The sequence below is a fragment of the Symphalangus syndactylus genome, chromosome 8, assembly GCF_028878055.3.
Source record: "Symphalangus syndactylus isolate Jambi chromosome 8, NHGRI_mSymSyn1-v2.1_pri, whole genome shotgun sequence".
Classification (NCBI taxonomy): Eukaryota; Metazoa; Chordata; class Mammalia; order Primates; family Hylobatidae; genus Symphalangus; species Symphalangus syndactylus.
Window position 1 is genome coordinate 25,223,493 of NC_072430.2, and position 26,007 is coordinate 25,249,499.

Here is a 26,007-nt window from a genome sequence, read left to right on the forward strand (position 1 = left end):
ACAGAAGACTCTTTTGTCTACATTGAAAATCTGTTGTTGAATGTAGCCACCTTCTTATCTAGATCTTCTGGGTAACTTGCTGCAACTACTGCATTAGCACTTGCTACTTCACCTTGCACTTTTATGTTTTGGAGACTGTTTCTTTCCGTAAACCTCGTGAACCAACCTCTACTAGGTTTTAGTTTTTCTTCTTCAGCTTCTTCACCTCTCTCAGCCTTCATAGAATTGAAGAAAGTTAGGACCTTGCTCTGGATTAGGTTTTGGCTTAAGGGAATGTTGTGGCTGATTTGATTTTCTCTCCAGACAAATAAAACTCTCTCCACATCAGCAATAAGGCTGTTTCACTTTCTTATTTGTATGTTCACTGGAGTAGCACGTTTAATTTCCTTCAATAATTTTTCCTTTGCATTCACAACTTGACTAAGTGGTATAAAAGGCCTAGCTTTTGGTCTTTCTCGGCTTTCAACATAGCTTCCTCACTAAGCTTAGTCATTTCTAGCTTTTGATTTAAAGTCAGAGATGTATGTTTGTTCCTTTCCCTTGAACACTTAGAGGGCATTTTAAGGTTATTAATTGGCCTAATTTCAATATTGTTGTGTCTTAGGAAACAGGGAGGCCTGAGGAGAGGGAGAGAGATGGAACAGCTGGTTGCCGGAGCCATCAGAACACACACATTTATCGATTAAGTTGCCCATCTTATATAGGTGTGGTTTGTGGCACTCCAAAACAATTACAATAGTAATATCAAAGATCACTGATCACAGGTCACCATAACAGATATAATAATAATGAAAAAGTTTGAACTATTATGAGAATTACCAAAATGTGACAGAGACATGAAGTGAGCACATGCTGTTGGAAAAATGACACTGATAGACTTACTCAACACTGTTGCCACGAACCTTCAATTTGTAAAAAATGTAATGTCTATGAAGCACATTAAAGCAAAGTACAGTAAAATAAGGTATGCCTGTATTCAAAATGTTTATGCTAGTTGCCCAGATATCTTGCCTTTTCAAAAGGAATAAAAGCTCCTTTCTCAGTGGATGCATTAAACATGGAAAGAAGGAAGGGTATGGCAAAGAACAGTCTAGTGTCAAGAACATGTTAGCCCATAGTAAGCCAAGGATTGAAAAAAATACTAAAAGTAACAAGAGCATTTAAAAATGTTCTGAGGCTAGAAAACACTGACTTGCTGACTGAGATGGGTGCTTAGGAGAGAAGGTATAATTTTAAACTCATATTTTCCTTTGTCTTCTCTATCAAGGAGTTAGATTTTCAGATCGGAAAGGGTGGAATAAATGTCACCAAAAGAGAAATTGAAGCCTCAGATAGATGGCAAGATTCCTTAGACAAAAAATAACTCCTTTAAGGAAACAATTCAAATCTCTTTATGTGAACAAGTTAGATACTGTGAACGAGAGAGTGCTTGCATATGAGATTCTTGCACCACTCTCCTGAACTGTTGAAGAATGGTATTGATGACAGGAAAGATGCCAGAACCAAAGATGGAAAAACAATTAATTTTCAAAAAGGGAAAAAGCTGTATTGTGGTGAGCATGGTGTTGATATGACCTGAATTCCTAAGTAATTTAAAGGATGATTTGTGAAATTAAGAAAGGTAGTATCCAGGATAAACTCTAGAAAAACAAATCATTGCCATTCTTATTTTCATTCACATTAAAAAGATGTTTTGTTGTAAAAAGAATTAAATATACCTTTCCTAAATATAAAATAAAATATTATTTTGTATTGGCATATAAGCCTTTTATTTATATATTTTATGTTTTCTTGTGTGTGTTTTTTTTAAGGCTATTGAATTTATGGAAACGTTTGTATTTGCTATTAAACTTCAGAGTCTACAAACTGTAAGGCTTGTATTTAAGATTCAAACTCAGACTCCCAAGAAGAAAACCATTGGAGAATGCTCACTGTCACTCAGAACCCTTAGCACACAGGAAATGGATTACTCTTTGGATATATCAGCACCTTCAAAAATTTCTGTAAGTGATAATAGTATGTTAAGAGTATTTCATACTTTTAGAATTATTTGGTGGATGGGTTTTTGTTTGTTAGAGGATAACCTGAATAGAATATTAGAGGATCTGGAAGGCTCTCAAGTAGCAATAATATTATTTTCAAATAATATTTTAGAAATTATTGATAAAATGTTAACAGAACTGTTTTCTTTCTCCATTGGAAAATAACCTCAGGGTTACCTTCTTCTAGCACATTTCTTTCTTTTTTTGAGACGCACTCTCGCTCTGTTGCCCAGGCTGGAGTGCAGTGGTGCGATCTTGGCTCACTGCAAGCTCCGCCTCCTGGGTTCACACCGTTCTCCTGCCTCAGCCTTCCGAGTAGCTGGGACTACAGGCGCCCGCCACCATGCCTGGCTAATTTTTTTGTATTTTTAGTAGACGGGGTTTCACTGTGTTAGCCAGGATGGTCTCGATCTCCTGACCTCGTGATCTGCCTGCCTCAGCCTCCCAAAGTGCTGGGATTACAGGCGTGAGCCACCGCACCCGGCCTCTCCTAGCACATTTCTTATTAATGTTTTATACTTCAGGGGAAATAACTCTGAAGTATGAATAACCTTTTTTTTTTTTTTAAAGTTTTTTTAGGTAGCTGATAACTTAGGAAAAACAAGAAAGAATCATAAATTCCAAACTTAATCAGAGATTGCCCTGAAATAGGTTAGGAAAGTTGTTTTAACCATGAGTAAGCTATACAGCAGCTCATAAATTGATTAGAAGTTTTTACAGCTGATTTTGTTTTTTTCTGTAAAAAGCTTTATTACCTAATGGTGCTGATTGGGACCTGCTATTTGCTTCTCTCAGCTAACTGAACACTATTTTTAAATTGTTTAGGAATTTCTAATTAAATTGTATAGATTGAATGTTAGGATAATATTTATAAAAATCAGTCTTAAGCTTTTATAAGGTCAAACCTATATGCGGTTTTAAATTTGTATGGGATTTATATTTTACCTGTTTCCAAAAATATTTAAGGTGACTGGAAGTGCTTCTTACCTCTGGGTATACGTTAGAATCATCTGGGAGCTTTAAAAAAATGCTCATACATAAACTGAAAAAAATGAGAATTTTGGGGGATATGGGGCAGAAACATGTATCTATCCTTCCTTTTGTTTCCTTTCCTTCCTTCCTTCCTTCCTTCCTTCCTTCCTTCCTTCCTTCCTTCCTTCCTTCCTTTTCCTTCTCTTTCCTTTCCTTTTCTTCCCTTTCCTTTTTTTCGAGGAAGAAAGAAAGCTCTGTAGCCCAGCATGGAGTGTGGTGCGCAATCACAGCTCACTGCCTCCTCCATCTCCCAGCCCAAGCAATCCTCCCACCTCAGCCTCCTGAGTAGCTAGGACTACAGGCACACCACCATGCCCAGCTAATTTTTTTAACTTTTAGTAGAGATGAGGGGTCTTACTATATTGCCCTTTCTGGTATCAAACTCCTGAGTTCAAACAATCATCCTGCCTCGGCCTCCCGAATTTGCTGGGATTGCAGGCATGAGCCACTGCGCCCAGCCTTGCCTATTATTCTTTATCCCAACCCCCAGTGTGCTGTTCTGTAACCATGACAGGAGTTTGTCACTGGCATTTTTGACACTAGCTTAGTAGGTAGTAATCTGCAGCCATAGTTTACAGAAGGCACAAATACACTATTCAAATAGATAATTCATATATTAAAACTTTAAAAACAGAGTATATAAGAAGAGAACTCAGGGATTTTCTGGGGAATTGAGATATTATTATCTGCGTTGGAAAATATGAATGAATAATTATGGCTAAATTTCTACTAAACCATATTTCATGTATCAGAGACTTTATAAATATTTGTGTATTTTCTGAATGCCAGGTGCTAGGGTTATAGATTGATATCCTGAAAGAACTGTGTTTGGGCTATGCTGGACCAGTGAGTTTATGTTAATAAGTGTGAATGTTTCACATTATTGGCTAAAGCAATAATAGTATGCTTTGTTTTAATGTGTTGAAGAGGAAAATAAATATTCTAACTGTGACGTTTAAAGAGCCGTAATTTCCCATCCACACTGACAACTGTTTCACCATGAACAGCACAACTTTTGGATTTTTACTCAATAAAGAGTTCTTGACCTTGACAAATAGTAATGTAAATAATTACTTCAGATCTCAAATTTTGGTATTGAATAATGTGGAAGAAATACATTTTCCTGAAGAAATAGCTAGCATTTACAGAGATTTATCTTACGGCTGCCTCAATGCTACGTGATCTAATGATCACACCAAAATTATAACCTTGGTGCTCTTTATCCCTTTTGTGGAGATCGGGGAACACTTGCCTGAGGTCATACAGCCAGTAGTTGGGGAGTCAGGATTTGAATGGAGGCAGTCTGATTCCAAAGCCAGCTCTTTTAACTCTGCCATGTATTGCCCGCCTAAGAAGATATTCTCGAACATCACCAGATCGTGATGTTCTCTAATGATGCTCAGCATTTCGTTTCACCCCTTCCAGGAAGGCTAACAATGTTTTCTTTTCTGAATAAAAGGATACATTACTCAGGAGCAGTTTTGTGCTTATTAAATGCAGTCAGTACATACCTGCTAATTGATTGGAATTTTAATTTTTTGGTTATTATGAGATTTAAATAGTTTAAATCTTTGAATAGTTTTTCATGATCTGAATTAATGTCCTGGAACATGAATTGAATTTGTGAAATAACCTTGGCAAGTGGGAAATGGTAGGCATATTGCCAAATGCTGCCCTGTTTTTTTTTTGTTTTTTGTTTTTTGTTTTTTTTGAGATGGAGTCTCTCTCTGTCGCCCAGGCTGGAGTACAGTGGTGCGATCTCGGCTCACTGCAAGGTCCGCCTCCTGGCTTCACTCCATTCTGCTGCCTCAGCCTCCTAAATAGCTGGGACTACAGGCACCCGCCACCATGCCCGGCTAATTTTTTCTATTTTTTTTTTTTTTTTTAGTAGAAACGGGGTTTCACCGTGTTAGCCAGGGTGGTCTCGATCTCCTGACCTCGTGATCCGCCCGCCTCGGCCTCCCAAAGTGCTGGGATTACATGCGTGAGCCACCGCACCTGGCCAATAGTTTAAATCTTTGAATAGTTTTTCATGATCTGAATTAATGTCCTGGAACATGAATTGAATTTGTGAAATAACCTTGGCAAGTGGGAAATGGTAAGCCTATTGCCAAATGCCGCTCTGTTTTATGAGAGTGAACTCTACAATTGTGTAACAATAAGAGAAGTTTTGCCACCTTTACGTGTTTTCATAAGTGTTATTACACTGTGGGTACAAAACCGTAATAAAAAATAATAAAAAAATTTAACCATGATTTCCCTTGTGTTTTATAAACAGTGTGACTCTATCTTTTAAAATATATTTTTTAAATGCCAAGGACAGCAATTTTTTTCAATCAGCAAAGGTTTTTTTTTTTTTTTTTATGGCTACCAAGTTAGTTCATGTGAAAAGTTTAGTTCATTCTCATTCTGATTACAATCAAAAGCAATAAATTAACTTATTTATTAGAAGTCAGCATTTGTTGCCAAATAACAAGTTTTATCATCAATTTAGACCTTTTCAAGGGGAAATTAAATTCCAGCAGTTGAGTTTTTACTTGTTAAGCAATTCATTTTTCATTTTCTATCTCTTCATTTCTTATGGCATGACTGGTTTGAAATACAGAATCATATTTTAAGAAAACACCAAGCTTCTGTCAATGTTATGTATATGGAAAGGTTGGGGTTTTTTTGTTTGTTTGTTTGTTTTTTGTTGTTGTTGTTTTTCCCCCAATAAGCCATGAGCCAGTTATTGGGGAATACTGAGCAATATCAAATATAAATGTCTTCATCAAGTGTCATTCAGTTGTTCTGTAACTTTATTGGAATCAGTACTAACGAAGACTTTTGTGTCTGTCTATGCTGAGCCCTAGTATGATCTGTGAACATTATGTTCCTACTTTATTCCTATTCTCACTCTTTTCAACATGTAAACAATAGTGTTTTTGTGTTTGGACAACCGTTCTCCCTTTTATTTTTCAGTCCAAGGACCTTGGAATCCGCCTAAGTAGTCTGGCTTGTGTTGTATTTCACAGACAAATTACCAACTTTCTTCTGCTGTTGGTCAGCAGTACTGAAGAACACATTTTAATTTTTCCTCTTCTCTAAGTCTCCTTCATTCTGCTGTTTGCCTCAGGTTTTCTTTGACCTTTTCCTTATTATTTACTGCCTCATCACTTTGACTAGCTTCCTTCTTGCCAGCTTTCTTTAGCTTGCTTCCATTCAGCATAGTAATTCAACTCTGAATCCACAGATCTGTTTATTGCTGTCTTCTGATTTTGGTAGCACCTACTCTGATCTCCATAGTTAGAAAAAAATGATGATTTTCATATGTAACTTTTTAATCATATTTCATGTGTTCTCTAAAAATAATTTGACTACATTTAGTTGTTTTGAAAGTGTATTCCTTTTGTGTTAATTTCACTGGCATTTTCTCCAGTGATACTGCTTATTAATTTAATTTGCTTTTAATTTGAATTGGCTCTAGGTGTCACTGATTTTGAAGTTTCAGTACGTAGATATAACCTGTATTTTCAGAATCCATGCAAATGAGTACTTTAAAGAATTCATGATATTTATCTTCCTAACTTTCTCTTGTAACTTATAGTTTTGAATATCATTAGAAAGGAATACTTTCAAAATTTCTAACCTTAGCTTTTTAGCTTTTAATTTTTGAATTATCCCAAAAACTTTATTCTTAACTACCAAATGACACTTTTTTGATATGCAGGTTTGCCATGCAGAACTTGAATTGGGGACTTGTTTTCAAGCAGTAAATAGCAGAATTCAGTTACAAATTCTTGAGGCACAATACCTTCCAATCTCATCAACACCTCTGACTTTGAGTAAGTATATCAGTGGTTCAAAGTAGAATCTTCAGAAAGTATTAGTAATAGAAAGTATTTTTTCTACGTTTCTTACAATGGAGATTAAAATCTTAGTAACTTTTATTATTTAACTTATTTACTTTAAATTTAAAATTATAAGATTTCAAATTTTAGCCATTGTCTCTACCTTAATACAGTGGTCTCTTGAGTGTTATCCAGTAATGACCTCTCTGCCTTTGATACTGTTTTTTATTTAGCTCATCAGTTCATACAGGTTGAATGTCTAGAGGATTTTCAGTTATATTTTACCACCTGAAATGATTTATCCTTTCTCTAGGTCTGTGCCCTTTGTGGAATGCCCTGCTAACTAGAAACTTAATTGTAAATATATATATATATCAAAAACAAACCTAGAAACACTTCTCTCTTCCTGTGTTTTGTGTACAACCAGGGGTTGCGATACTTTGGTTGTCTAGTCCTAGAGATTTGAGTGGGCAGAAGTGCCCCTTTTCCCTACTAAAAGAAAGGAACTATCTGGGGGCAGGCAAAAGCAATGCATGTTCACCGTAACTAGAAAGACTAAAAATAAATGAAACTGAGCATTCAATTCAAGAAGCTAGAAAAACAACAAACCCAAAGAAATTAGAGTAAGGTATTAAAGCTAAAGTTGAAGGTGACAGATATGGAGACAACCACAAAAGGCATAATCAATAAAACTAAAAGCTGTTTCTTTGAAAGAATCATTAAAATAGACAAATCTATAGAAGGTGACATCAAGTGAAAAAAATAGAGAAAACATGAATGATATTCTGAGCAATGAAGAGGATATAATTTCAAATTCGGAAGAGATTCTATCATATATAAAGCAATACCATATGTAGCTATACCAATTTATTTGGGTATCTATGTAAAATAAATGACTTTCTGAGAAATTCAGAGGTTGAAAGTAGAATCTTAAGAAGAGGAAGAAAATCTGAATAAAAGAATAAGCATGAAAAGGTAGTTAAAAGAACTGCCTCTAGTAAAAGCACTAGGCCAAGGTAATTGTACTGGAACATTCTACCAAATTTTCAAGGAACATGTAATTTCTGTTGTATATAAGCTGTTCCAAAGCATGAAAAGAAGATGGAAAAAGTAATTTTGTGAGGTCAGCATATTCTTGATACTAAAACAGAATGGATAGCACACACAAACAGTAATTATAGACTAATGTCACCTATGTAGATAGATGGAAAATCCTAAAATAAAAATAAGCAAATAAAACCTAACTTGGAATAAATCATCAAGACTATATATAATTAATTCTAGGAAACAAGGACAACAGATGCTGTTTATAACGGGCTTCCCTTAAAACAGCTCATCAGGATGACCACAACTCTTCATTCTATCAATCCAATGGTCGGATCTCAGCCCTCACTTTGTGGTTCCCACCTTTCTGGGAGTTCTCAGTTTCTTGCTTCCCTGGCAGCCCAGCTCTGTCACCTCCAATTAGTCAGACTGTACTTTATGCTTGACCTGTAGGCACTGTGTGTCAGTCAGATAGGGGAGTAGGCTTAGGTAAAAACTATATCAACCTGAATTTTACCCGGTGAAGTTCCCATCTTTTACCAGTTGACTTCCCTCCAGTTTCTTTCTGCTTTTAGTGTTTTAAAATTTTTTCCCGAAGTTTATAATAGTTGTTTATGGGAAGGTTAGTTTATACAAGCTATTCTGCCATTACTGGAAGCTCTATATGTCTCAAATTTATTTAAAGTACAGATTTTATCTAGTGGGCATATACTTAACTCCTGGAGTCTTTTATATTTTACCTATATAATTGTGAAATAAATACCTCCAGCTGTCCAAAAAATTGGCACCTCTCTTTAGTGTGATCCTTTTCAGTGTGCACTCTTTTACTGTGATTGTTGTTTATGCCTCCATTTCCAGTCTTTAATGGCATTCAGCCACAGAAAGATTAAGTTCATTTAAAGTTACAGTAGTAAAGTATGGCCAAAGTTATAAAGTTGACTAGAGCTGTTTTCTGTTATGGTTGTAGCTCATCAAACATTTAAAAGTGACTTATCTATATTTTTACAATAAATGTTATATATATGAATTCCAACTTGGATGTGTATATACACATCTTTATATGGTATTTTGAATAACATTTTATAAACCAATATTTCTAATTTTTTAGGTTTTTTTGTGAAGGTGGGAATGTTTAGCTCGGGAGAGTTGATTTATAAGAAAAAGACACGCTTACTGAAGGCCTCCAATGGAAGAGTCAAGTGGGGAGAGACTATGATTTTTCCACTTATACAGAGTGAAAAAGAAATTGTTTTCCTCATTAAGCTTTACAGTCGAAGCTCTGTAAGAAGAAAACACTTTGTGGGCCAGGTTAGTAGGAGTTTTTATCCTTCCTTGTATTTTTCTATGCATTTAAACAGTCAGTTAACAAAGGGAATGCAGGATAATATTAAAGTTGAATAGAGTACCGTTCTTCAGCATCATAAAATTCAATGTTGCTACAAAAATAAAAACTTGTCAGACTTTTTGCTTTAATACAAATAGTTGGAATTTCTGAGCAATCAGGTTTATCTTTAAATATTTTTTTCTGAGCTTTTTTACTTTAAAAACAATAAGAATTATCAATGTTTCAGTACTACTGACTTGTTCCTTGTGGAAGGAGGGAACATTAAGGATTTAAATCAATTTCTTAAGGCTTTGAGTATCAAATTTACTTTATTTTGTTTAGTCTTTGATTTAATGTTTAACATGGGCACTTTTTATATGCTCTTACCTGAGTTATGTTAGTTTTGAATTCCTAGAACATGTCTGTTTTAACAGTGGTTGTGATATTATTTAGTTAATACTGCTGTCTGAATTATTTTAAAATCTTGGTACAATTTGTATAAGACAACATAACACTTGCTAACTTGCCAGTCCTCTAGGAACTTGTTTCCTTTCCTTACTCTGAATAGACTAGTGGTAGCTGTCCATTATCTTTTACTTTAATTGCAATTGTTTGAACCACATTTAAATTCCAAAATCTGTATTATTGGTTTAAAAGCTTCAACTTGACAAGATATTATTAAGTCTACATGAAATCCTCAAATTATATATGAATTTTCAAGGATTGATATCAGCTCCTTGATTACTTTTTAATACATGTTTTTACATAAAATATTAATTAAAATGTTTTGTTTATCATTTATTATTTGGAAAAGAGCTTGAATTCAAGAATTCATATAACCAGCATACTTTTGAAAGCCATTAAGCCTTTATGAAGTCAATTCAGTTAAAGTTTTCGTTTATCATCAAGCCTCAACTTAATGGTATGAATGGAATAGGAAATTTACTTGAGATGATTTTCATGATAACATTTGTGGTGATTCCATTCTCTTGGTTAAGATTCTAGTTAGAATAATAATTCTGGAAAGGTTCTTGCTGGTCATCTGCTCCCTATGACTTATCTGGTATAGCCTTAGGAGGAACTATGATGGGATCGCCAAAAGTGAACTCAAGGTCTTCCACCCCTGTATCAACCAAAGTACTTAATGTCTGTTTTACATACTGGGATTATTTGTAAGATTTCATTTGAAAGGAAGGTTCTTTAGACCAAGAAAGAAAAGGAAAAAGGTTTAAACCAATGACCTGCTCCAATCTCTTAGAAACTGAATCTCAGAGAAGTTAACTCCAAGGTAAAAGCATTTGTTAGTGCTAGAGGTAAGGTGAAAATTCAAGTTTTTTTATTCCTTGTCTTCCTTGTCTTCATAATAATATAATTATTGTGGTGTCTTTTTTACAATTTGCATAATACTATGTATACATTCACATGTAGTATTTAAGTTACATAAGCAGTGCATACTATGAAATTACTATTGATCAAGAATGACTATTTATTAGATTTTAATTAAGATTACACTTTATTTCATGTAAAACGTGATTTAAAATGCACATTCCTTACTAATCTAATTTGAATCATGATTAGCCTCAGTTTAATTATCTTTACAAAAATGTTTTTGAGTGGTTGGGATGAGTTATAAGTTGAGCTTCTAGATCTGTTGAATAGGAAAGGATACTAATAACTGTTCTGGGGAAATGATTTTGTAATATTTCACCTTGAATTTTTGAATTGAATTGAACCTTATAAACTAGTCTTCAGAATGACTGAACAGGTTAAATGTTTTAGCATTTAAATGTCAAATAGAGAAATCAATCTGACTTTTGGAAAAAAGAAAGATGTTTAATTTAAAATATGTAAAGCAAACTTCCAAATTTCTTCCATCGGTAAGAGTAACTAACTGTCTGAACTTGGTTATTATTGTGTCAAGTTAAATGATTGTACGTACTTTCCTTTACAGATTTGGATAAGTGAAGACAGTAATAACATTGAAGCAGTGAACCAGTGGAAAGAGACAGTAATAAATCCAGAAAAGGTTGTTATCAGGTGGCACAAATTAAAGCCATCTTGAAGACTTCACACATTAATTTGGTGAAGAACTTGACATTCTTTTAGAAGACTTACGATTTCAATTTGCTACCAATGCGAAGAGGCAAATCAATAAATTTGTCAATTTATGGGGGCTATAATTACAGTATATAATGTATCTGATAGAAAATTTGATAAGAAAATGTAATGAATTTTATCAGATATCCAAAGTAAAGGAAATATTTTAAAACTGTGCAACAAGAGACACAGACAGTAAAATCAAAGTATTATTAGGATGACCACATAAATTATAAAGTCTGTGAGAATATCAACTCTAGATAGTTCTTTCTATATTATGTTTTTGCTTTTGTATTTTAAGCTTTACTTAGATATTCAAAACCTAGTATATCAAGTCTCTGTTAGTACTATTGACATTTAGAAGACTTTACTATTATTTCAGTGCTAGGCATTATTGATTAGGTCTTGGCTCCACTGTTTACCTCTTGCTATGTATTTTATCTTGGTAAAAATGAATTGAACCATTTCAACTATTTTCTATATTTGGGGAAAGTTTGTGCCCTGTGTTTTATAATGTTTTTACCCATAAGACATCACATTATCACTTTGTAAGCTACTTATCTCCAAAAAGCTTCAGAAATAGAAAACTACATTTTGGCAGGAATAATTGAAAACACCAGAAGGTTGAAGTTTAATTGGAAACCCAGAATATACATACTTTGCTGTTTTCTTTTTTTTTTTTTTTTTTTTTTTTTTTTTTTTTTTTTTATTTTGAGACGGAGTCTCGCTCTGTCACCCAGGCTGGAGTGCAGTGGCGCGATCTCGGCTCACTGCAAGCTCCGCCTCCTGGGTTCACGCCATTCTCCTGCCTCAGCCTCTCCAAGTAGCTGGGACTACAGGCGCCCGCCACCACGCCCGGCTAATTTTTTGTATTTTTAGTAGAGACGGGGTTTCACCGTGGTCTCGATCTCCTGACCTCGTGATCCGCCCGCCTCGGCCTCCCAAAGTGCTGGGATTACAAGCATGAGCCACCGCGCCCGGCTACTTTGCTGTTTTCTTCCCTCAAATATTTTACTATTTGTTTTATTTGGAGTTAAAATAGGAGTATCATCCATATGGTCCATCTTAATTCACAGAATTAAATGAGCTTAAATAGCAAATTCAGTATTTTATGATAATCACTTCATTTTTAGTTTTTAAAATTTAGATTATAATTTACAGTGTTTGAGTATTTTCCCATTTTTTTATAACCATACCTGATTATACTGTGTAACAAATAAATATTTTCTATTGCAGTTTTCTTTCCAGTACTTATTAGAACTCAGTATATGGAAATAATTTCAGCTTAATTGCCCATAAGAACTGTGGCCAAAAAGAACAGCTTTGTGGAGAGGCAGATGACATTATACCTGATTTTAGGAAATCTCACTTTATTTTTGCTAATAAGTAGACTAAGTGCTCTGTGTTCTCAGTCTTCCCTTTTTTTCTGCCCCCATTCTTACTTTGTCCCATGCATGCAGAGAAAGATGGTGATATTTTAGGCCAGGAGTATACCTTGCTTTAACCAAGCATGCCTTCTTTATTCCAGCTTCTATGTTCTATGTATATCATTAACATTTTCCCAAATAAACCCTTAATTCTCTTTTCCCTAGGTACCATCTCCTCAAGCTACAAAATGTCCACATCTTATATCCCCTTTGCTTCTACTGCCCTGATTTTGTGGTACCAGTACTCTCTGCCACTGAACATTTTGAAATATTTTTGTTTTAGATTTGCAAAAAATGACAGATAGGTCAATACTCACATGGACTTTTAAGATAAATCACCTGTGTGATAATATTTTGAATCTGAGTCAAATACGACTTTCAAAAATTGTTTTTAAAAATAGACTTTTTTTTTTTTTTTAGAGCAGTTGTAGGTAAACAGAAAAATTGAGAGGAAGATAGAGATTTCCTTTCTCCCCCAGTAAAGCCCTCAACAGCCTCCCAGGCTATCAGTATCCTGCACCACAATGGTACATTTGTTACAATCAATGAACCTACTCTGAAACATCATTATCATCCAAATTTCATGGTTTACATTAGGGTTCCCTCTTGGTGTTATACATTCTATAGGTTTTGACAAATGTATGATGATATGTATGCATCATTATAATATAGTATAGTTTCGCTGCCCTAAACATCCTCTGCAAATGCAACATTTTAATGGGTACCAAAGAAGTAAATGTATTTACTGGCTTTTAGATAATAAATAACAGGCTTTATTGTTTATTTTAAAAGCTACAATTTGTTTTAGCTGGTTTCTCTGTTCTATTAATGCTTTGAATTTCCAAATTTAATATATGTAGTCATGCATTTAACTCAATATTTAATTATTTTTTTATTTAATTTTCTATGTTCTTACAATATGTGTATGATGTATAATTTAAGGGAAAGCTATGACTTCTCAGTTTCTTAGAATCCTAGGTAAATAAAACAATAAAAAGAAAATCTTTTCATTTAAAAGATCTTTCAGGTACAGAAGTATTGATACAACTAAGATCCTAAATGTTTTAATTAGTGTTTACTTAAGCCTTTTTCAGGTGAGGAGGTGCTGGTTATTTCCTTGAAGCTTTATGTGGAGCTACAAATAGAAATCCAATCTCCTGCTAATAGGTGCGCATATTGTGAGAAGAACATTAGGAGCTGGTAGTAAAAAATGAGATTCTATGCCAAAATAACTTCTCTTCGTATTTGCCTAGGCATTTCTTGACCTTTACCCACTTACGCAAGGAGAAGGAAATCATAATGATGCCACGTGACCAAAGGAAACCATGGAAGGGTTCACGCTGATAGCTGATAGCTTGCACAGTGCTCATTCCTAACAGTGGATTTACTTGTAAGCTTTCAGATCAACACAAATAGCTGCAGCCTGGGTTAAAATATAACATCACTATTTGGCTTTTGTTTTGCATGATTTCTAAAAGCAGTACTCCTAGGGAAATGGCCTCTGAAGTATATCAGTTTCATCTCTTACCAAGACTGTTGAGAAGAAACTAGTGGGATTTTGAACAAGTTATGTAATTGTGGTCTGAAAAGAACCTAAACTGAAGTTCTGCTTAAATATAGTTACATGAATTTCTCTGATACTAATGTACTCAACAGTCAGGTGGAAACTATATCTTCTACTAACATTTTCCATTTTTGTTTAATCAAATATTTGCTTATGAAGGATTTCAGAAATTTGTAATAAATGTCAGCTTTTGATAGCATGGCAGTAATTGACATTTCAAAAATATATATTTCTTTCTGTGTTTGGTTGGGTGTAATGAGGAAAGTACCTGACAAAGTGTCTGAAGACATTTTCTAATGTTGTCTTAGTGCATAAGCTATAATTTTTATTCAAAATTAAATTTCAAATGTTTGCAGTTTTGGCTAAAACATTGAGTTGAAAGAATTATGAAAAGTGGGCCCATATGAAGTACCATGTTCATTTTGAAATACAGATTTAAGATTTAGAAATATATTAAAAGAGTTAATGGAGCCTCCTAAATTGGATTTTATTTTGTAGGTGAAGAATTGTAGGAAGATGAATGTGGCCTACATTTTTAGTAATCTCCTAGTGGAGTTTTCTTTAACTTAGTACTTTTTTATTTTTAAGTTTTTTAATCTATAAAAAAATGTGATTTCTATTAACAATGATTATAATAAATAATTATATTAAACTGTAGGACTCTGATAATGGCAGTAGATGTCTAGAAAGAAAGTTCTGGGCTGGGTGCGGTGCTCACGCCTGTAATCCCAGCACTTTGGGAGGCCGAGGCAGGCGGATCACAAGGTCAGGAGATGGAGACCATCCTGGCTAACACGGTGTGAAACCCCGTTCTCCACTAAAAATACAAAAAATTAGCCAGGCATGGTGGTGGGCGCCTGTAGTCCCAGCTACTCGGGAGGCTGATGCAGGAGAATGGTATAAACCCAGGAGGAGGAGCTTGCAGTGAGCCGAGATTGCACCACTGCACTCCAGCCTGGATGACAAAGCGAGACTCTTGTCTCAAAAAAAAAAAAAAAAGGTTTTGTATGTCTTCTGAAAGAATAGAAAGCTATCTGATTCTATGCTAAGCTAAATCACCAAATGAGAATGTGACTTTTAAATGGTGATGATGTTTATTCAGTATTGATCTTCATATTCCATGCCGTGGGATTTGTTTCTGGGTCATCTTTTTTTTTCTTTTTTTGAGATGGAGTCTCACTCTGTCGCCCAGGCTGGAGTGCAGTGGCACGATCTTGTCTCACTGCAACCTCCGCCTCCCAGGTTAAAGCGATTCTCATGCCTCAGCCTCCTGAGTAGCTGGGATTACAGGCACCCACCACCATGCCCGGCTAATTTTTTTGTATTTTTTTTTAAGTGGAGACAGGATTTTGCCATGTTTGCCAGGCTGGCCTTGAACTCCTGACCTCAGGTGATCCACCTGCCTCGGCCTCCCAAAGTGCTTGGATTACAGGTGCAAGCCACTGCACTGCCTTTAGTTTCTGAGGTAGTAGGATGATAAAAATGTCTGCCCTTCAGGATAGGATACTTATTTTAGCAGAAATAAATTTGGTTGACTGTGGTTTAAAATTGTCTTTTAATTTCTGAGTCTTTCATCTTTCTTGATTATATAGTGTATGAAGTCAATCTTGAAACCACATTTTTAAATGAGCCATTTTATATGATATATTTAATAACTAAATGCAAAAAAATCCAGTACTTCACACAAAGAACCATGCTTAGTGCTTTCAGGGATACAAGAATGAATAAGCCATTGTTTACACTGAGATTTTATATTTAGACAGGTAAATGAAACAATATAAAGCAAGATTCTAGTAGAAAGCAGGATTTAAGGTGTGAACAAAATGCTTTAGAGGCTCAAATAAAGAAAGAATTTAATGCAGCGGAAGGAATTAGGAAAGGTTTGGTAGGTCCCTGACCTGAAACACACAAAACCAAGCACTGCTGTTCATGATCACTGACTCTGCCTCCCTAGCCATCCTACTTCATTTGTGTTGTCAACTGACTCACTGTGAAAAACAGTTTATACATTCTTTCACTCTTTTCTAACCTTTAGCCTGCCTGCTGCTTTCTTTGCTCTTAGTAGAAGATCTTATGTCATGATTCGCAAAGAAAATAATGTCAGGTTTTCCTCCAACTTCCTACCACCATATCCACAAACTTGTTTTTACCCATATACATCCTTTCCCCCATTATGTTAGAAAGCCAGTCCTTCCTCGTGACTTCTGAATCCAGTCTTCTGTGCTTTCTCTGGGATTTCGTTCCATTTATTATGCCCATTCTCTCCTATTTTTGAGCCATTCCCACTCTACTGGATTCTTTTTCATCTTTGAAACCTCTGCTGTGTGGCTGTATGAAAATTGGTTGGTGATGTGTTTGATGCAAAGAACCCTACAGATACAGTTTTGGGGGTTAGGTTTTTGTATTGATGAAGGAACCTGTGTAAACGCCAATGGACTGAATGTTTATGTCCCCCCAAAATTCATATGTTGAAATGCTAACCCCAAAGATGATAGTATTAGGAAGTGGGACCTTTGGGAAAATATTAGGTTGTTAAGGCATTGGTAATTAGGCTGTTAAGGGATTAGTGCCCTTATAAAAAAGACCCAAAGAAATCCCTTGCCCCTTCTACCAGCTAAGGTTACAATGAACAGATGACTTTCTATGAGGAAGCAAGCCTTTACCCAAAACCAAATCTGCCGGCATCTTGATATTAGACTTCCCAACCTCCAGAACTGTGAGGAATAAATGTTCATTGTAAGCTACCCAGTTTATGGTATTTTGTTATATCAGCCTGAATGGACTAAGAAACATTACATAAAGCAGGAGCCAATGCAGCATGCTCCCCATAGAGGTGTGTCTTCCGAGGTCCCCAAAGCTTTCCCTGGGTTGGACTGCTACGGGTGAGTCTACGCATAGCCAGTGAAGATTCTCGGCACCAGAAGCTCTTTTTCTTTCTCACAGGAGTTTCTTTCCTCATTTTCCTTCTTCCACCCGACTGTTCCCAAGCATAGCCTTCATGTCTGCTTGCTCAACAAGTGTTAGTAATTGGTAGTCTATAATCCCAACAAATTTTTGAGTAATTATTAGAATTTAAGTGTAACTAACTCAATGAATAGGAAGGTTGGTTTCTCAGCACAGCATCCGTTAGGTCACCTTTCTCTGTGGTTTCTTTCTTAAAAAATATTCCTAGACCTCCTCTCCTGTTCTAGATTCTGCCTTATCTGTTCTCCTCTTTATAGATAACTTCTAACCACTCTGTCCTTAGCCCATTCTCTTCAATCTTCCATCCTCACCACTCCACCAAAGTTCATGTTAAAGTCTTAATAAATGCTTTTTAGCTATTTTTTTCTTTATTCTCATCAGCTTTCTTAACAATAGCTTTCTCTCTCTCTGTCTCTTTCTCTCTCACTGCCTCTCTCCTTGAAACCATCTCTTCCTCTGGCTTTCATGTCATTATGCTCTGCTTATTTTTTTAACCACCTTCCTAGTCTGTTCTTTTCTTCTCTGTTTGGCTCATCTTCATGCACCTGACTTTAAAAAGTAGAAGTTCTTTAGGACTCAGTCCTAGGCCATTTTTTCTTGTCATTCCACACTGTTTTCCTGGGCAACCTCATCTATTTCCATGGCTTGAAATGCTATCTACTGTCTAATTTACATCTCTACCCAAATCTTGCTATGAGTTCCACTGTCATATAGCTAATGTGGACATCTTTTCTTAAACGTGTTCTAAATCAAACTTTTGATTTCCCATTCCTGCCACAAGTGTGATCTTCACTTTTCCCCATCTGAGTAAAAGGCACTGTCGTCCACCTAGTTGGTCATCCCAGAAACCTATTCATTGAGTTAATTACACTTAAATTCTAATAATTATTTAGAAATTTATTGGAATCATTTTCTACCGGTTACTAACACATGTAAACGGAGAAACTATTTCTCTTTCTGTATTCTGGATGTGCTGGGGGGAAAAATTAAAAGAAGAAAAGCTGTTTCTCTATTCTTAAAATACTTCTGACACCAAATGTGTGGGCTTTTCCCACCAAGCAATTCTTTAATTCCCTATGGACACCAACTGGGTGTTGTATAATTTACCTTAATTCCGACACTACCCAGAGTTAGCACAGACCCTACAAATTAAGGGCTCAGTTCCATAGACTGCCCCCCCACTTCCTATACCAATCATAAGTGGCAGGTCTCCAGGCTGCCCACAACTTTGGTCTGACTTGATTACAAATTGGAGCTTCTCATGACACCTCAGGTTTGATAATTTGTTAAAATTGCTCACAGAACTCAGGGAAACAGTTTATGTACATATGTCAGTTTTTTATGAAAGATTCAAATCAGGAACAGCCAAATGGAAGAGATGCACGGGGCAAGCCAGCGGGGAGGGATGTGGAACTTCCCTGCCCACTTGGGGAGTGCCACCTTGCAGGCTCTTCGATGTGCTTACCAACAATAAGCCCTCTGGACTTCAGTTAGGATTTTTATGAAGATGTCATTACATAGGCATGGTTGATTACGTCATTAGCCATTGGTGGTTGATCTCAATCTCTACCCACTCTCTCCTCCCCAGAGGTTGAGGGGGCTTGGGAGATGGACCTGAAAATTCCAACTCTCTTAACTGTATTTTTGTTTTCCTGGCAACAAGACCCTCATTCTTAGCGGCTTTCCAAAAGTCACCTCATTAACATTAACTGGGGTGTGGTTGAAAGGGGCTTGTTAGGAATGACACAAGATGCTACTTTCACCTTCATTGCTCTGGAGCTATTTCAGGAGCCAGGGACAAAAACCAAATATAAGAAAAGATGCCTCATCACACTTATTGCTTAGGAAATTCCAAGGGTCTTAGGTGTGTTGATGGTACAGTGGTGAGCATAGCTGCCTTCTAAGGGTTTTAGGAGCTCTGTGCCAGGAGTCAATGACAAAGACCAAATCTATATTATATCAGTACCACACCTTGGAACTCTTCTCTTATCTCCCATACTCAGTCACCCTGTTCAGAAATATATATATCCTAAATAGATCTTGAATGCACCCACTTCTCCGTCTCCACTGCAACTTCTCTAATCAAAGGCAATATCATCTTCCACCTGTAGTATTGTACTTTCCTTATAATCTGATTGTCACACCTTGGTTCTCGGTGCTCTTAGTATGAAGTCCAAAATCCTTAACACAGCCTACAAGGCCCTTGCTGGGGATGACCTGCTTTTCCTCTACCCTCTTATATTCAATGAGTAGGGGCCTGTGAATCAAACTAACAAATGACAGATTAACAGGAGAAAAGACACCATTTTTATTAATGTTTACATGTATAAGTATTCACAGAAAAGTGAAACTCAAAGGGGTAATTAGACTAGGAGTTTATATACCCTTTTAATAAAGGAAAGGAGGTTTGGACTTTAAGAGATAAATTGTGGGAAGTGACTAGGAAATACATGGGGGGAACTAATGGAGGATAAGGGTTATTTTAGTTAGGTCTGTTTGTGCAAACTCACCTCAGTGTTGACTCTCCATCTCCGGTGATAAGTCACTCCTCTTCCTGGTCCACAGAGTACAGAGAACACCTTCACATAGCATAATTTATGCCCTGCTTTTAGGCAGTTAAGGGGACGGCAAAGAACTCTTCTTACATCTATTGATTCTCAGTTGCTTTCAGCTCAAAATCTTTATGCCAAAGTGGCATACTTTGAGGTGGCATATCCTGATCCCCTTTCTCCTGTTGTAAGGAATAATTATGTTACTTAAAATGGGTTGGGTTTTGTTTGTTTGTTTGTTGTTTGTTTTTTTGATGATCGGTCAGATGTGGACATGTAATAATAACACCATGGAGAGGCATATGAAAATGAAGGAGATTTATTATACTGACAGGTCCTGGAAGAGGGAGGCATGGCATGCCATGCAGGGGGCATGTGCAAGGAACTCCCAGGGAGTGAGCTCAACCAAGCAGGTGGGGAGCAGAGAGAGAGAGGGTCAGGGGAAGGACCTGTGGACAAGGGCCTTTGTTGGTGGTCAAGGTACAGTATATAAGCAAAAAGCATGAGAGTGTTTCATTGGAGTGTTTGAATGTCACTAGATCACAGTCAGAATAACAAAAAGGGGAACTTGTGGCAGAAACCAGCCTTCTCACACTGGTGCACCTGATTCCCCAGACATAGTGTTCATAGCCTGTTTGTGGGAATGTTGAGGCATCAAGAAAATAGGAAGTTTTAAAAATTTACAATATCCCTGTATAATCTGAGCTCTGCCTTCCACTCCAGCCTTATTTTTAACCATTCTCCTCTTTAATCTCACTGATCTGTTTTCAATTCTTGGAAGACAAGACAATATACACCTAGCTTCCTCTGGATCTTCACACATCCTGTTTCACCTATGTGGAATAGTTTCTCTCTTTACTCTTCCCTTTACTAAATCCTATTCTTTTTTTGAAGGTGCCAGCTTAAATATCTGTTCCTCAGAAAAGTCTCTTTTGATTTTTCAAGCAATATTAGGTCTTATTTTCATATACTTTATATTTTTTCTTTATAGCTTTTATCAGAATTATGGTTAAATAGTTACTTACGTAGTTGTCTCTCCTAGACTGTAATTTTCATGAAAGCAGGGTCTTGTTTATTGCTGCATTCCTGAACCTAGTACAGTATCTGGCCTATAAGAGGTACATAGTCAATATTTGTTCATTTACGCATTTAACTGATAGGCAATGTTTTGAGTGTTAGGGATTTAACAGTGAACAAACAAAAAAATGAATGAACACATAGAGTTAGGTTTTATGGCTCAGTAAAGTGGTAGTTAAGGCCAATATCTTCTTATTGAAAGAGATAATGCTGTATAATACATTATTACCATATTTACTTTAAAATTCATTAGTACATTTCTTAATCAGAGAGAAGAGAAATATAATAGCTTCATATCTAACTCATACTATCAAGCTTACAAAAAGCTTCTGAAATTCTAAAGTGTTTATAACACATAATGCTAAATTTAGTAGATTGCTGAGATCTGTATCAGATTTTGCCTTATCATTACATGTTAGCAGCTTAATGTGTATCATTACCAAGAACAAAAATTATATTAATTTATTTAAAACATTTATTTTTTGCAGGGAATGAGTTAAATTTGATTTCTATATAAAGTAGGAACAATACTTAGATTGTGTCCAGCTTTGAAATTTTCTTATAAGATGTAACTAATATATTTAAGTGACCCTACATAAACAAGTACTGTAGTTATTATCTACTGGCCTAAACAGGATTTATAAGACTTCTGTAGGAAAGAAGACAAGCGTGGAAAATTGATTAGATGATAGTTCTACTCCTGGAGGGAGAGAATGAGAATTTTGGAGACCCTTCCTGATATAATTTAGGAAATGGATTCAGGGAAGAGGCTGTAAGAGAAGCAGGCCTCATCCCATGTACATCTCAACACTAGGGACAGTTTCCTCTACCTCTCCTCATCCAGGAAGGACAGATAATAGGTCTGCAGATAAAGAAGGTGAAAAGGATTGCTGAGCAATGTTTTCTTAAGTCATAATGAAAAAGAACCCTGGGAAGGACAGATGGACAACCAGATAGAGGCCTTTAAGAGTAAGGGAAGTTTATGGAGAATAGTTAAGGATGGAAAAGTAAGAAGGTAAGGATGCAGTTGTATAGTGACCATATATGCTTCCTAATACTATATGCATTTTCGTTTTACATAAGTTGTCTTGTCGTAATTCAGATTTCCTTCAGAGGAATATATACAAAATTCTTATATTGCCCCTTCCTTTTCTCCTTTCCTGCATCCTTTCCTCCTGCCCTCCTTCCTCCCTCTCTCCAATCCCTGCCATTTGCCAAAACTCCTGCTCTATGTTTTGCTTTCCTGATTGAAAATCTGAAAACTAGTTTGGTCTCTGGTAATAAAAATCACTGGCTCTTGTGCCTAGAAAAGACCCTAAGTGTTCTCTACTGTAAATGCTCAGCTAACTAGAACATAGCAATATTTATTTTCAACAAATATTTATTGGGCAGCTACTTTGTGCTGCTCATTTCAGGTGCTAGGAATACAACACTAAGCAAAATAGACCAAAAAACACTGCCCTCATAGAGCTTATATTTTAGTGAATACATCAGAATATACAGAATGTTTTCAACTAAAATTTGATGGGTTTCATGCAATGAATGAACAAATAGAAAGTCAGAAAGTCTGTTCCTGGTCTTTCCTTCTATATGACTGTTCTGTATGCCACTCTTCATCACTGAATCTCTTTCTGTCTTCAAATGCTCATGTTAATAATGTACTAATGCATTATTATCTAGTTTTTTTCCCCAAAAAAAGATACATTTATTTTTAAAAAAACTTTTAGTTTCAGGGGCACATGTGCAGTTTTTTTATATAGTAAATTATGTGTTGCAGGGTTTGATGTACAGATTATTTCCTCACTCAGGTAATAAGCATGGTGTCTGATAGGTAGTTTTTTGATCCTTGCCCTGCTCCCACCCTCCACATGTTCTCTTCTTTGTGGCCATGTGTGCTCGATGTTTAGCTCCTACTTACAAGTGAGAACATATGGTATTTGGTTTTCTGTTCCTGCGTTAGTTTGCTTAGGATAATGGCCTCGAGCTCCATCTGTGTTGCTGCAAAAGACATGATCTTGTTCTTTGTTATGGCTGTATTGTATTCCATGGTGTGTATGTACCACATGTTCTTTATCCAATCTGCCATTGATGGGAATCTAGGTTGATTCTATGCCTTTGCTATTGTGAATAGTGCTGTGATGAACATTAAGTGTGCATGTGTCTTTATGGTAGAACAATTTATGTTCCTTTGGGTATAGACCCAATAATGGGATTGCTGAGTTGAATGGTAGTTCTGATTTAAGTTCTTTGAGAAATAACCAAACTGCTTTCCACAGTGGCTGAACTAATTTACGTTCCCACCAGAAGTATATAATCATTCCTTTTTCTCTACAACCTTGCCAGCATCTGTTGTTTTTTGACTTTTTAATACTAGCCATTCTGACTGGTGTGAAATGGTATATCATTGTGGTTTTGACTTGTATGTCTCTAATGATTAGTGATGTTCAGCATTTTTTCATAGGCTTGTTGGTCAAATGTATGTCTTCTTTTGAATAGTGTCTGTTCATGTCCTTTGCCCCTGTTAAAGAGGAATATTTAAAGATATTATTTTCCTTGAGCTACTTTTTTTCTCTTGAGACAGGGTCTCACTCTGTCACTCAGTCTGGAGTGCAGTGCTGTGATCATAGCTCACATGCAGCCTTAATCTCCTGAGTTCAAGCAATCCTCCTACCTCAGCCGCCCAAGTAGCTGGAACTACAGGCACGTGCCACCATGCCTGGCTCTTTTTTTTTTTTTTTTGAGACGGAGTCTCGCTCTGTCCCCCAGGCTGGAGTGCAGTGGCACGATCTTGGCTCACTGCAACCTCTGCCTCCCAGGTTCACACCATTCTCCTGCCTTAGCCTCCAGAGTAGCTGGGACTACAGGCGCCCGCCACCATGCCTGGCTAATTTTTTTGTATTTTTAGTAGAGACAGGGTTTCACTGTGTTAGCCAGGATGGTCTCAATATCCTGACCTTGTGATCTGCCCGCCTCGGCCTCCCAAAGTGCTGGGGTTACAGGCGTGAGCCACCACGCCCGGCCCCAAGATACTGGGCTTTTACAGGGGAATGGCCACATCGAGGGTCAAGAAAATTACTGTAAGTGGTAGGATTTGGCTTATGATAATGTGTGTGTATGTGCATATACCCGAGCTCACAATACACATGCCATTTATCTTGTAGAATTAGAAAAATGACATGTTTTCCTGAAAATGAGGGAAATAAATGATCAACGGGGTAGGAAGAGTGGTGGAAATATTGTAACAGATTTGATCACAGTCAAGTGTGTTTCTTTTCCCAGTCCAGAAAAAAATTAAGCTTGACAAATAAGGAAGTTTTCCCTTTCCTAGTCCAGAAGAAACTAAGTTGTAGACACAACAAACAGTAAAGTGTTTGGGATAATGCCATGGATTCTTTGGCTTAGGTTATATATGGTTGTACAGAACCGGATCTGCTCATTGTGTCTCACATTCTGTCTCAGCTATGTGATAATAAATGATGAATTCTCAAAGAGTTTCTATCCCTGCTTCCTTCTTGAAAGCTGATAAAGTTAAAAAAATTTTTTCCCTTATGGTTTACCTGGGTATATGAAAGAAAATAGTTCTTGACCTTTTTTCTTCTCCAGCATATCTGAAGGGTATGACACATTTCCATCACTAATAGTGAGTCACACTAGCAATAATTTGCACCTAGCTTGTGAATCTTGAAAAAAGCCCCCAATTATTGAAGATGGTAGAACATAGTGAAATGCAAATACATACCTAGTCTATGTAGTTTTATCTTCAGGCAGTTCACAAATGAAAATGTAATCTGTTCTTTTGAATTTCTTAATCACTTTTTCCATATTAATCTTATTGCCTAGATAATTTCTGTGCCCCAGGAATAAGGAAAATGAGCAAGATATACTTATTTTATTTTTTTAAATCAGGATGTTGGAAGATACTAATCTTTTGGTTTTGGCCACATTTAGAAAACTTTGGTTTAACCACTCAAAATATTAATTTGTAAAGCAGAAATAATAATTCTTTTCAGGACCCTGTGTGATTGTGATTGATTGCTTTAAGAGAGGTACATAAATTTGGTTGTTGTTTGAGAAGGGAGGTGAGAATAACTTGGGAGACCAAAACAACTCAGGATGGCTTCACATTCCTTAAGTCTACGCCCTCAGTTTTACAAGGCTTGAATTTTAATTTCATCAGGATGCTAATGAATTAGGGGAATTAGTTCAGCTAATAAAACTTTCCAAAGTCTGATGTGCAAACTGTAATACCAGTTTACTAATTTATAAATGGGAGATAGTCCCTTCCAATGATATAAATATTTATGTCTGCCTTTACAGCATCTCTGCATTGTGTCAGGGCATGCATGAAGTTGAATTTTAGAAGCCAGGTAATTGTTTGGGGAGCATGCAATCAAAGCAAAGGAGTGGATTGTAGACAGAGGTATTATCCAGGCCACGGTGCAGTGTAACATCCTGCCTCAAGTGGGAGTCTGCTGAAGATCCTCACCGTCAGATGCCCAGATTTAGTGTCTTTCTCCTGGAGAGCACAGGACTTACACTGTTTATACTGTTTCTTTGACCGTCGCATTTGCTATATTTCATTCTAACCATCCCCACCTGTTTACAGAATCTTTGGCCAGACAAGTTATCATTTAATTTATGAGATTTCAGCTTGCTAAGTTAAAATCCCATTTTATGATGTCTCCCAGACATTATACTTGGGTCATCTGAAGTGCAGTTTTAGGAACTTTCTCCACTCTTTGGTAATAAATAAATGTATGTCTGAAGCCTCTAGGTTTGCAAAATTTCATCTATCAATAGCATTTGAAGTATTTGACATACTTGATTATTCCTTCCTTAACACATTTCTTCACTTTTGAGAAACTGTTTTTGGGGTGTGGGGGTTCCTTTATTACTGTATTAGCTGGCATGGCAAATATGGCATTATCATTCAAAAGGTAAGGAAGCTAAACAGGGTTTATATTGTAGTTGGTTGGTAAGCTTCGTACCACAAGGAAAGTAAGAGAAAATTATTAGCGTAGAATACCTCTCTGGCTTGTCAAAGACTATTTCAGGTC

General features: G+C 36.3%; 2 protein-coding genes across 5 annotated transcripts in view; both read left to right on the forward strand.

The window, feature by feature from the left end:
• TC2N (tandem C2 domains, nuclear) overlaps positions 1-13,591 on the forward strand; it is an 87,939-nt gene extending 74,348 nt beyond the window's left edge. For 3 of the 4 annotated variants that reach the window (XM_055288377.2, XM_055288376.2, XM_063644046.1), the window contains exons 9-12: positions 1,812-2,003; positions 6,784-6,898; positions 9,057-9,256; positions 11,224-13,591. In XM_055288377.2, coding sequence (XP_055144352.1) covers positions 1,812-2,003; positions 6,784-6,898; positions 9,057-9,256; positions 11,224-11,334 — 618 coding nt within the window. In that variant the 3' untranslated portion in view covers positions 11,335-13,591. The remainder of the gene's footprint in view (positions 1-1,811; positions 2,004-6,783; positions 6,899-9,056; positions 9,257-11,223) is intronic. The other variant, XM_063644047.1, reaches the window with a different exon arrangement.
• CATSPERB (cation channel sperm associated auxiliary subunit beta) overlaps positions 12,083-26,007 on the forward strand; it is a 209,974-nt gene continuing 196,049 nt past the window's right edge. Inside the window, exons 1-2 of the mRNA XM_055288401.2 lie at positions 12,083-13,963; positions 14,050-14,186. The gene's annotated coding sequence lies outside the window, so the exon portion shown is untranslated. The remainder of the gene's footprint in view (positions 13,964-14,049; positions 14,187-26,007) is intronic.